Source organism: Mastacembelus armatus, chromosome 5 (assembly GCF_900324485.2).
Source record: "Mastacembelus armatus chromosome 5, fMasArm1.2, whole genome shotgun sequence".
NCBI lineage: Eukaryota > Metazoa > Chordata > Actinopteri > Synbranchiformes > Mastacembelidae > Mastacembelus > Mastacembelus armatus.
In genome coordinates this window covers 20,410,191-20,422,446 of record NC_046637.1, presented here as the reverse complement: position 1 = coordinate 20,422,446, position 12,256 = coordinate 20,410,191, and the positions used below count along the sequence as shown (strand labels likewise).

At 40.7% G+C, this 12,256-nt stretch overlaps 2 protein-coding genes across 2 annotated transcripts; both read right to left on the bottom strand.

Moving 5' to 3' along the window:
• Window positions 1-2,011: 2,011 nt before the first annotated feature.
• LOC113130505 (N-acylethanolamine-hydrolyzing acid amidase-like) lies at window positions 2,012-4,948 on the bottom strand. Its single transcript, XM_026307214.2, is given in 12 exon segments — window positions 2,012-2,244; window positions 2,340-2,409; window positions 2,743-2,771; window positions 2,877-2,943; window positions 3,021-3,046; window positions 3,048-3,084; window positions 3,168-3,340; window positions 3,418-3,503; window positions 3,583-3,673; window positions 3,824-3,947; window positions 4,071-4,235; window positions 4,710-4,948. Coding segments are annotated over 12 exon segments (1,089 nt in total). The 5' UTR covers window positions 4,880-4,948; the 3' UTR covers window positions 2,012-2,193.
• A 2,852-nt stretch (window positions 4,949-7,800) lies between these two features.
• Window positions 7,801-11,352, bottom strand: bhlhe40 (basic helix-loop-helix family, member e40). The gene is made up of 5 exons (XM_026307813.2): window positions 10,904-11,352; window positions 10,740-10,794; window positions 10,539-10,646; window positions 10,062-10,185; window positions 7,801-9,896 (listed from the first exon to the last, which is right to left on the bottom strand). The coding sequence occupies exons 1-5, from the start codon at window positions 10,978-10,980 to the stop codon at window positions 9,034-9,036; spliced, it is 1,227 nt and encodes a 408-aa protein (XP_026163598.1). The 5' UTR covers window positions 10,981-11,352; the 3' UTR covers window positions 7,801-9,033.
• Window positions 11,353-12,256: the final 904 nt, after the last annotated feature.

Below are 12,256 nucleotides of genomic sequence, written 5' to 3'. Positions count from 1 at the left end.
GTGGGTGACTGGTAGTCCACCCAGGAACCCTAGACTAGGTGTATGTTTAATTTATTGCAAATAACAAAGCAAATCGAAGGTTCCCTTCCACTATGAGGAGTAAACCAGCCTTCAACCATGGTATCTACATCATGAGGAACAGCTGTAAAACATCCCAGCCTTCAACCATGGTATCCACCTTAAGAAGAACAGCTGTCAAACATCCATGGTGCCTGACAAGGATTAGTCAGGACATAGATGGCAATTGAGGCAGAATAACCCTCGGCATCTATGTGGGTGACTGGTAGTCCACCCAGGAACCCTAGATTAGGTGTATGTTTAATTTTTTGCAAATAATAAAGCAAATCAAAGGTTCGCTTGCACTATGAGGAGTAAACCAGCCTTCAACCACTTTATCTACATCATGAGGAACAGCTGTAAAACATCCCAGCCTTCAACCATGGTATCCACCTTAGGAAGAACAGCTGTCAAGCACCCATGGTGCCTGACAAGGATTAGTCAGGACATAGATGCCCATTGAGGCAGAATAACCCTCGGCATCTATGTGGGTGACTGGTAGTCCACCCAGGAACCCTAGACTAGGTTTATGTTTAATTTATATCAAATAACAAAGCAAATCGAAGGTTCCCTTCCACTATGAGGACTAAACCAGCCTTCAACCATGGTATCTACATCATGAGGAACAGCTGTAAAACATCCCAGCCTTCAACCATGGTATCTACCTTAAGAAGAACAGCTGTCAAGCACCCATGGTGCCTGACAAGGATTAGTCAGGACATAGATGCCCATTGAGGCAGAATAACCCTCGGCATCTATGTGGGTGACTGGTAGTCCACCCAGGAACCCTAGACTAGGTGTATGTTTAATTTTTTGCAAATAACAAAGCAAATCAAAGGTTCCCTTCCACTATGAGGAGTAAACCAGCCTTCAACCGTGGTATCTACATCATGAGGAACAGCTGTAAAACATCCCAGCCTTCAACTATGGTATCCACCTTAAGAAGAACAGCTGTCAAGCACCCATGGTGCCTGACAAGGTTTAGTCAGGACATAGATGGCAATTGAGGCAGACTAACCCTCGGCATCTATGTGGGTGACTGGTAGTCCACCCAGGAACCCTAGACCTTGCTTTTGTGTTCAACTAGGTTTATGTTAAAGAAAAAACAAAGCAATTGAGAAGCTCCGTCCCACTGTGAAGATTAACCCTTCTTTACACCTTAATAGAAATGGCTGTTAAGAGACTAAACTGTTTCGGGACCTCGTTCGATGCAGCACAGTACATTTATTCACACTTCTCAAATGTATGTTATTGGCTTTGTGACCTCTCTGTCTGTCTCTGGAGATATCCCTGGTCCCAGAGCTGTGTATTTCTGATCATTTACTGAAATCACCAGTCTGCAGTGTTTCTGTCTTGTTTGTTTTTTGCTGTTACTTTCTCGCTCTGCTATCCACTCATTCCAATCAGTCAAATCAGATGGCCGTCCAACCTGAGCCTGTTTTTTTCATAGTTTTATTCTGTAAAACGAAGTTTTTCATTGTCACTAAGTGGCTTCTGGTTTGTACTTTGGACATTACGCTTTCTTATATTTAGGTAAACCTACTCAAATTAAAGCTGATACCTCGCACTTGAGTGTAGTGTTTTTTTTTTATTTCAAAATGCAAATATTTTGATGATGTTATAGACTATAAATATAAAACACAGCACAAATCACCTAAAGTAGGTAAGAACAGACCAACCCCCCCCCCCCCACACACACATACTTGATATAAAAAAATGGGTAAAATCTACTCTTATTGCTAACATGAGCACTCAAATAATACCTAACATGACTTTAAAATGACTTGCATTTGACAGAAAAACTACCTCTTGTCCATGTGACATTTTCTTGCTCTATACTCAGTGTGCTTTTGTCAAACTCTTGGATGGTAGATTTGATCATTCATATTTAAAAATGAAGGGATGTATAAATTGGTCAGAGTAGTGTCATTTCAATACTCCAGTGATGTTCTCATAATGATACAAGCACCCATAAATTTTATTAAGCATGAAGTACAGTATATATTACAGATACATAAATTGATTTATTTTGTTAGAGAAAATCAGAAAATCACTTTTATCCTAAAATGTGCTCAGTTAAATTCTCTCAGTTTTCATTAATTATAAAATCTAGTTCAGACAGTCGAGGACACTGCATCAGAAACCTGTATTTTTCACTGCTGGATGCCAGTCAGTGGTATGGCAGCCCTTGAAAAAGATTAGAAAAGATATGTGAGTAAGTGTCTGTGACAAAAGTAGTACAAACAAATAGTACAAACACATTTAGGATGTAATTTTATTACCTGTGGTCTGACAGCTGTATTGTACTTTGCAGGAGCTGCTGCACTCATCATTGTTGTGTAAACAGTGATTCTGTGAGATTACCAAGACAATGGATTATATAAAATATAATATAAAAACTTTATTTTTAACAAGCATAAAATATTCTATTAAAATATTGATTAAGTCTGTAGAACTGCATTTATAACATAATTTTAACACCTTGGCTAAATCTTAGCTGTTGCTGTCCTATATGTTACTTTCCATGCGCTGAAGTATGAAGCCAAACAATGGCCTACTGACATTATTGCTGAGGTGGGGCAAAAGGAACTGAAACTGGTATGCACACATCTCAGCAAAATGAACAGTCATGTGATTCCTTAAGCCAAAGATTTGTACATAATGAACAGATAACTTCTTTCTTACCCGTTACACACTGGATACAGCGATAAAACCTGAAAGTCAACACTCTAAGTTACACATCCATACAGTGTCTCTGACTTTCTAAATGTGCAGTGTAGAAATTCTGTTATCACGTATATATTTTGGTCTATACTTGCCTGAAAAAGTGTATCCATGTTTATGTGCTCTTGGCCAGTAGCATTTAGTGCCTTGTTGGCTGCTTCTCTAAGAAATGATCACATAACAGTGTAATAATAGTCAGAACAATAACACTGTGGGTGCATTCATGTAAAATGACTGACCTTCGATGATCCCAGGCTGGGGGGGGGGAGCCAGTGGTCAAAGTTTGTCTCCACTCTGTACCATCTGAAACAGCAACACACCAGTGTTTTGATTCAATTCTGTAATCACGCTTACCAAATTCTGTTCAGATCCTTTATTTTGCCTGCCCTCCATTCACGGGATCCAGTGGCCAGATATCAGCAGGGCCTGTTCGGTCTCTGGTGATGACGGCACCTTCCCCTGCTCGCACCCCACCCACAACGTAATACACTCCAGTGATGATGGGGATTTTGGAGAGACTCATCACTGCATCCTTAAAGTCCTGCGCCTCCTCCAGTGTCTGCATAGGTTACATATCATTAGCTTCATTCACTTATACGGTAAGTTCACATATCTTTATTTCCCCAAAATACTCACCTTCCTTACCAGCCAGCTGACAGGGGATCTCTTAAAGAGGAAGGCAGAAACCACATTCTTCCACCAGTTCCACCAGTGTTCACTGCCTGATGACCACAAACAAAAAATATTGTAAACAAGAGAATCTGACTACAAACATTACTGCTGATCAGAAGTCTATCTTACCTCTCTGGTCACCAGAGACTGTAAATTTATTAGGACTCTGCCCTGTCCACAAGCCAACATAGCCAGCAAAAGAAGTTCCGCGGTATGCCACCTGAAGGATGGTGTCACCAGAAAACAATCATATTGTATCCTCAATGAGCTACCATCATGCAAGAACTTTAACAACGTGACTGATTTGCTTTATGTATTTTTATCTATTTTTCTGTGTATTGTTTTTAAATGATCTGAATACATACTGTACCTCTCCGTTCTTGAGAAAAACTACATTCACAGTCAGATTCCTCAGAACAGGATGTGGATAATCAAGATTCCTGCCATGGTACACGTGCCCATTTTTGTCCTGAGCTATGATGCTAGTGCAAAATCTGGGAATATATAAAGTTTGTTTGCATGCATGAGAGGGTTTTGACCTTAATCCTGCAGGTTTGTGAGACATTATGTGCCTCCACATAGTGCATGTGTTAATATTATGAGTAGATCATACATACGCTGATATTTCATAGGCAAAGTTGAGAATGATGACATCTGACAGGCTTCCTCCAAAGTGTGAGGCCATGCCACGGAGCTCCCCTGCATAGGGTGGAGGAATATACTTTTCCAAAGCCATCACGATAGGTTCCACTGCATGATGCACCCATTTGGGAACTGTAGCACTGACAAAAAAAAAGAAAAAAAAGTGCACAATAACACATCTGTTTAACCCAGAAGGCTGCTATACCGTGCTAACACTCAGGAGCTAACATTATGTCGGCTTCATAATAGAATTATCCATTAGCTATATGTGGTTATGCCCCCCTAACTTAACGTTAGCCTGTGTATTAGCTACTGACTAGTCATAACTAAGCTAATTCACAATTAGGCAGTCGGACTTGTAACCCGAAAGTGACGGGTTCGAGACTCAGGACCGGCTGGAGGCGGGGCACAGTGAATAGCCAGCTCTGGTCTCTGTCCACCTTCAATGCCACAAGTGCGGTGGGAACTGGGAACACCCCACCGAACCCCCCAGCTGCTCCCTGCTTCACTTATGAATTGAAAGTAAACCTGTAACCTAATATTACATAGTAACTGAGCACTTTCTAGAGTTAATGATTAATCAGAATCTATAATTGACTTCACTGTGAACATACTCAATGATCTCTGCTCCAGATTTCTTCAAGTATTCTACGTCAAAGACTTGGAGCAGCGGCGCCCATCGCACTTCGGGGTCTTCATCCAGGCTGATATTCACTGTGGGTGGAGCGAGTCCTGCCCTGCACGACACGACGAGTCCGAGAAGCAGCACCGCAGCCCTCACCATCCTTACCGGTCCGGTTCGAGACAGCCTCTGCCTGACACCCCGCGCATAACAAACAGGAAGCGAGATTCCGGGATTTTCAGAGTAAAGGCTGCTCAAGATGTAAAAGTGTGGCTTCCGGTAACAAAATACTGTTATGGGCGTATCTTCGCAAGTCATAATACGATTTTTTTTTTAAAAAAAGAGGAATTAACAGGTTAAAAAAAGATGTTATATTATTATTGTAAAGTATTAATCATTTTATCATTTAGCCATATCAGTCTATAAATATTATATAAATATTTTAAGAGTAAAACTACAGTGCTATAAGTAACAAAAGGTGAATTTAGCTTTAAATTTAATTTCAATTTATCTTCAGCATTGCATCATTATATAACGTTTTATATGTAGACTGTAAATGTGAAAAGTAACTAGTAAATGTAGCTTTAAAATATGTAAGATGCCTCTTACTACCACTGAATAACTACTAGTCTACAGCCTCTACTACTACTACCACTATAATAATACTAATACTAATAATAATGGTAATTATAATAATAATAAATAGTAGTAGTAGTAGCAGCAGCACACTGTATTTTCCTTGCTGCACACTTCACTTGAACTTATCTCTAAGATGATCTGAGAGTATTGGGTTGCATATTGGTCAGACCAAAGATGAACAGAAACAGTTGTCTTACAATAGGACAGGAACTTAGTGGAATCAGAGGATCTAAGTTGAAAGAGGAACTCTTGTTTGGTGTGAACTTGATATCACGTATCAATAGGTGACAAGGTCCTACCTTTTCCTGCACAGATGGGCTGTGAATATTATTTGAAGAAGTAATAAATATTGTGCCTTTCCTAGTCTAACAGCTGTACAGTGGGGCCGTTCCTCAAATATATAGAGTTGTTTAGTTTTTCATTATCTGATTGTTTTTAACAGGTTTTTAAAATTTCCTCTCAACTGGCTTATTTTGAAAAATAAAGACTGGAAATCAAATTATTGCCAATGGTATGCTTTAATATCAAATCACTGCAATGTTTTCTAACAGATTTTTACTTTTTATTTAATACACTTTAATAAGTGAGGTTTGCAGACCCATGAAATAAAAGACAAAATGTTGAAAAGAAATCTACCACACAAATTTACAAACATACAGTTGTATCAGCATGTGAAGGGTTTTTTCTTTTTTAATTTAATGACATTAGAGCTGTAAAACATGACATAGCTCATTGTACTACTGCATTGATAGGCGCATCTGCTGATTCAGATTCTTCTGAATGCTAGATAGGTCTCCATGTGTCTGTACAATCAATTTTTTTTTTAACTTCCTTGATGCCATCCTTTTCTTTGATACACGCTCAGTGAGTGTTTAGCCTTATGTGAACTCAACCTCTCAACCGTGACAGTTCTGCTCGCTGCCACATGCACAGTGAAAAAAATGTTCTCAGCTATATCCACACATATAAGTTCCACAATCATCCCAGCCCTTATGTCTTTTGTAACAGCGGTTTTCAAAGTTAGACGTTCATCAGCATTCATGCCAATAACAAGGACGTCCTTTTGATGCTGTCACATTTCTGTGGTTTGAGTCTTCCTGGAAGCCAGACTTTATCCCATGACAATGTTTTTCTCAGCCTCTTTACACTGGTATTAGTGTTTTCTGCAAGAACCATTAGGTTTGCCACCTCATGCAATAAGCAACTGCAAAGTCACATCCCACCAGTTAACAGATGATACATTCAGATAAAACTGTAAACTGAGTGAATATCTCAAAAAATAAAAAACAAAGAAACTCTGCAACAGAATTGTATGTTAATTCTGCTTCGGTTTGCAACTACTAGGCTCTTTTTTCAAATTCACATTATATTAAGTAAATTGAGCCAACATTGATATAAAAATTTAGATTCAAGCACCAAGTTTTCTGTCCTCGTCAAACCAAAATAGCACTCTATACACTCTATTAGATACTTATCTCACGTTTGTGAAATTGGTCGCTAATACAGTTCAGTTCCACAAGGTGGTGGTAGTGCTGTATTTTTAAACTGAATTTTCTCAGCAGGCCAGTGAAAAACAAATCTCAAGATACCATCTGATCTAGATACTAAAACTACAAAATACTGTTTGTGATTACAAGAAAAGAAAAACTGCTGTTTCCACATATCTTGGGAAGGTGGGCGGTGAGCAGTGCATGACATTGGTTTTTTTTGTTTTTTTTTTTATTCTCACTATTAACACAACTACAGCAGTGTTGCCACTCAGGAAACAGCAGTCAAACAAGCAAGAGATAGTTGGAGACTGGTCTTCCATATCATTAAATATGAAAGTAAATCAAAGACTTGCCCCCACAACCTCAAATACCATTTCTATCCACTGTGGTGTTCTCATGTTGCCAGATGTGTTTTTTTTTTTTTTTTTGCTTCCACCCAACACACTTTCAGTCTTGTTAAGTTAAGGTGTCTGCCATACTGTATGCACGCCCCGTAAACTGTATGGGAGAGAAATGACTAAACTACAAAAGCAAATTTCAGTGGATGTATTTTATGCCTACATTTGTAGAGAAAACTAAAGCTATTATCTCTAGTTTCTAAACTAATATTGTGGGTTGCAGAATTACTTTCAGTGTATAACACTGATGACGGTACTTAGTAAACAAAACCGGATCCAAGATTATACCAACTGTGCTCAAAGTTCCACTGTTGTAGTGGAACAGATTTATACAGGTGAGCTTTTGCCAAAGGTCCCTACACATAATGCCTAAGATATCCGCTGGAATTACAGCCCTTCATAGCCCGTAATCTAAGACACACTATTGATTTACAGAGGCTCTGCTGCTTTATGGGTTATGTAAGTGTTATGCAAGCATGTGCTGTTATGAGGAGCTGTCAGGTTGGCTAGCTACAACATGTTTAATCAGGCAGCGAAACACAAATTCCACAGGGAGGAAAGCTTTATTAATATTTTAATATATATTTATATATATCAATAATACTTTATATACAAAATATGTACAAGAAAAAACCTTGTGTTACATTTCAAAATAAAAATTCCAAGTACCTCTTTCTATACAAAACTATTATTTTTGTTTGAACTTCTTTACATTCACTCTCTTTGCCACAGACACAACATTATAAAGCAAATACATTTAAACACCTGCTGTCGTTGTGTCTGCGTTAAACGAGTAAAGGCAACAGCATGAGCTAAGATCAGGCCTTAACTTGACCAGGAATTTGTAAGCGAGATACAAATCTGGTTGAATATGATAATATATACTGTACACCTTCTATTGGCATACAGCAAAACAACCTTTCTCTGGTAGCGATACAAATACACTCAGCGGGTCGCGTATCAAAAATAGAGATGTACGAGTAGTATGAATAAAAATAATTAAAAGATATTACTTCACAGGAACGCCATCTAGATGCACAAATATTCATATGTCACAAATTAAATCGTAAAAGCACGTATGGCCACATCAACCTTCAAAAGACATTAGTGACACACCTCAGACAGCGACAACGCCCTGAATTCTGTGAACATTGTGAACATTGTGTTCATTTAGCTCCAAGATAATTGAAGGTTGCAAGATGCAAGGTCTTTGTGATGTCACTGGTCAGCTTTTACCATTTGTTTTTCTGGGGGCAGGGTGGTTTGAGGGGGCTTACATTCTAGTCAATGGTTTGTCGCTGATACAGGAAGGACAAACGTTGAACGTAGATCCTCCTTTCACAAATCTACAGCAGATAATAATAATTCAAGCAGCATCTCCAAGGGGCTTATGTTCAATCTTTACATTCATTACAGACTGTGTGCAAAAATACGTCCATATTATTTTTGGTGGGCCTTTTTTGTACATTTTTTACATTCTGCGTTTCCTCTGACATTCAATACTAACCCTGGAGAAGGTGAAAAAAAAAAGCCTCTGGTGATCTTTTACATACTCATTGTTTTTAAACTGACCATCCTCACAGTGTTTCAGAGTAATGCACCAGCCTTCACTTGGGCACTTCGGGTTGCCCCCAAGAGTCCAGTTTCAGTGTGTGAGGAGCTGACAATAGACAGTGGTGACCATTTGGGATTCTTTGCTGGGGTGCTTGTTTACCCTATTTTCAGCGGGTCAACCATTTTACCCCCATTCAACATTCAGAGGGCAAGATTCCTATAGAAATGAATCTGATTAGTCTTTGGTTTCCAAGTTCAAAGGGGGAACCTGCTTTAAAGCTTTGTGAAGAGCAATGGAGTCCATGTGGGTCTGTTGGGGCACTGGTGACCCTGCCCTCGGGGACATCACCAGGGATGAGGGAAAGGTCTCTGGGTGTAAGCTCACTGCAGAGCTGCTCATGCCTGGGTACATGACCGGCATGCCACTAGGGTACCAGCATTTCTCCAGCATGGGCAGATACGCCGCCGCTGCGGCAGCTGCGGGGGGGATGAGGTAGAAGGGGAGGCAAAACGGGGGCTGGTTAGGAGAGAAACCGATGTAGCTGCCAGGGCCTCCTGCTGCGTTGCCAGACAGAATCTCATCCTCTGAGGAATCGGACCTTAACCTTTTGGCCTGAGGCTCATCGTCCTCCTGCTTGATGGCTCCGGGCGTACGGTCGGACACAGTGTGCTTGAGGTGCCCCTCCTTTAAGTGGTTTTCTGACCACTGAGCTTTGGGGTCACGCTTATCATGTTCTCCGCCATACCCACTGTCAGTGTCTGTGTCACTGCCACTCTGCTCCCCTGTCCCGTGGGTGTAAGTCCTTTGAATAACCGGAACACAGTTCTTGGCAGGGCCCTCAGAGGTCCTCACAGGCTGCCCAGTGGGTTTCTTCAGTTTTTCTGAAGCCTGAGGGATGGACTCATCTGGATATAGGCTGCTTCGATGCTGGAGGACTTCAGCTGCTACGTTTTGGATGTGGCTGATTACATGGGAAGGTGTCAGATCTCTGCTGCTTTCTTGGCTGGCCAGATAATGGAGGACCTCTTTCGCACACAAGTGAAAGCCAGAGCGGAACATCTCCTCGCTGTTCTCTGCGCTCTCAGCTCCATGATCACCTGGTCGATTAAAAACGCAACGTTAAAAAAACAGTTTTACTGCACACTTTTCCTGCAATGGATTCTGATAACTGCAGCAAATAGGGGAGAGCCCTGTCTGTTGATACCTAAGGTAAAAAAAAAAAAAAAAAAAAAGAATAAAAATGCTCGTGGCATCAAACTTACTAATTTGCAGGTCCTTCTGTAGCGCAATAATTTTCTGCTGTTGTTGCTCCAGGAGGGCACTCAGGGCTTTCACATGTTTGAGAGTGAGCTCCAGCACCACGGCTTTCTCCAAATGACCCAGAGTCTAAAACAGGAAGACCTTCCATAAGCATGTTGATCTTTCTTATGTAACACATTCTGCAGCTGAACAGAGGACAAGCCTCAAACACCCGGGAAGTCATGCAGTCCACGTAGTCACACGAAATTCTCAATAAAAAATAAAATCGAAGCATCATATCTAATTGGACAATATAATTAAAAACAGAGTATTGAAAAAAAAATCCAATAATTCTTTATATCTACTTTGCTCTAAAAATACAAAATATATTTAGAGTTCCCAAAACTGAATCCAAAATCTGGAGAAAACAGCAGAAGCATGTGGCGACTCAGATTGCTTGGCTGTTAGCAGACATGCCATATGGAGAAGATAATACTCACTGTAAGCTTCAGATGTTCTGGCAACAAATCCTTCAGCTGGGCAATGCATTCGTTGATTCTGTCACGTCTTTTCTTTTCAATTAGTCGATGTGGCAACTTGTATGTCTCCTGGAGAGGGTTAAAATGTTGTCAGTTGTAATCCAGGCTTCCCAATTTAAACTGTTGACTACAGGAATATTATGCATTTTAATTTTTATTTACCTTGCTGTCATCCCGCTTCATGTTCCTTCTGGGTTTGCACATATAAAAATCCATTCTTTGGAAAGAAAATAAAATTAGTCTTTAATTTGCTCACGGTTCAGAATAACAGAAAGTAATTTCTATTGTAGAACAGGATAGAAGAGACTAGAACATTTTCCTTTTACCTTGACATGTCAGCTATATCCAGTGATGGGTGTTTTGGCACACAGGGAGGTGGTTGCGCACTGGTAATCCTCTCCATGTCGCTTTACTGTAAAACCCAAATAAATGACTACAAAAACGCTCCAAACGGATCTTCGCAGTCGCACTTTAAAACGGGGGTGAAAAACCGCACACGCGCACACACAAAAATAACAACCCCAAAATAAAAAGCAATAAGAAAAAAGAAGTATCTCCTGATATCCAGCTGGAGTGTTTTCACGCTGTGAGCTGGAGATGGACACGACGCAGTGTTGTCACCTCGGGTCCGGACTCGGCACTATGTCTAGGGAGGATCCACGCCCGCCTGAATGTGTGAGAGCTGGGTGGGTTTTGACTACGTGTTCAATAAACCCTGTGACTGCGGGCACGTCTCTCGGCTAGAGACAGACTCGACTCCGTCACATGAGCCTCACGTGTTGGACGGCGCTTTCAACTCCTCACCCTCCCCGCGCGCGCTCGCGCTCACACTCACTCACACTCGCTCGCACACACGCACACGCACACACACACACACCGTTCGAGTACAACCCATTTGTGTAGTAGTCCTCCACCGGGGCCGAGTCCCGTGTACCACCATGCTCCGGCTCTGAGCCTGTTTGCTCAGCCCGCCGTGTTTACACAGAGAAAGTAGCGCGGCAGCAGTTCCCTCGTAAATTGTGAAACACTCAACCGAGTTTGTTAAACGGCAGTTTTTACATTACACATTAGCAATATTAACTAGCCGGATATCAACGGAAACTGATATGTTTTTTAGCTTTAGCTGTTAGCTTAATATGCCTGTTAACACCAATGTGGTGATATGACTCTAAAACAATGACAGGAGAGTCCCTAATAAAGCACATCGTAAAAAAACGGAATAACTATAAACAACAACAATAATAAATATTATTATTGTCACTTTCTGTGTTCTCTAAAACCCGAGAACTTAAAAACAACTTTTATTAATATAATTTGTAATAATATATGTAGGTTATATTCTTATATTCATTATAAAGCTATCATAGCAAACCATTCTAAAAGGGATGAGGTATGGTGCCATCTTACCAACTCTGTTTTATTGGGTCAATTATTTACACTTCCCACATACTTTCCTGCAGCCTGCCATATGTCTCGCGCTTCCAAAGGACACCGTGTAATTTCACACTGTACCCGTTTTCCGTGCGGCACGTGCACCTGCTGCGGGTTGACACCTTGTCTGTAGCAGCGTTTTTTTTTTGTTTTTTTTGATTTGAATACCGAGGCCCGAGCTGATACTATTAAACTTGCTTGTACCCCCCCCCCCGGGGGGTGTCACGTTGAGCTCCTCATGGCCGAGG

Excerpts from the sequence above, each read along its gene's own strand:
- bhlhe40 (XM_026307813.2), bottom strand. The coding sequence starts at position 10,980 with ATGGAGAGGATTACCAGTGCGCAACCACCTCCCTGTGTGCCAAAACAC. Across the intron at positions 10,795-10,903 it reads GATATAGCTGACATGTCAAG|AATGGATTTTTATATGTGCA; the intron begins GTAAAAGGAAAA and ends TTCTTTCCAAAG. Across the intron at positions 10,186-10,538 it reads CAGAACATCTGAAGCTTACA|ACTCTGGGTCATTTGGAGAA; the intron begins GTGAGTATTATC and ends TTCCTGTTTTAG.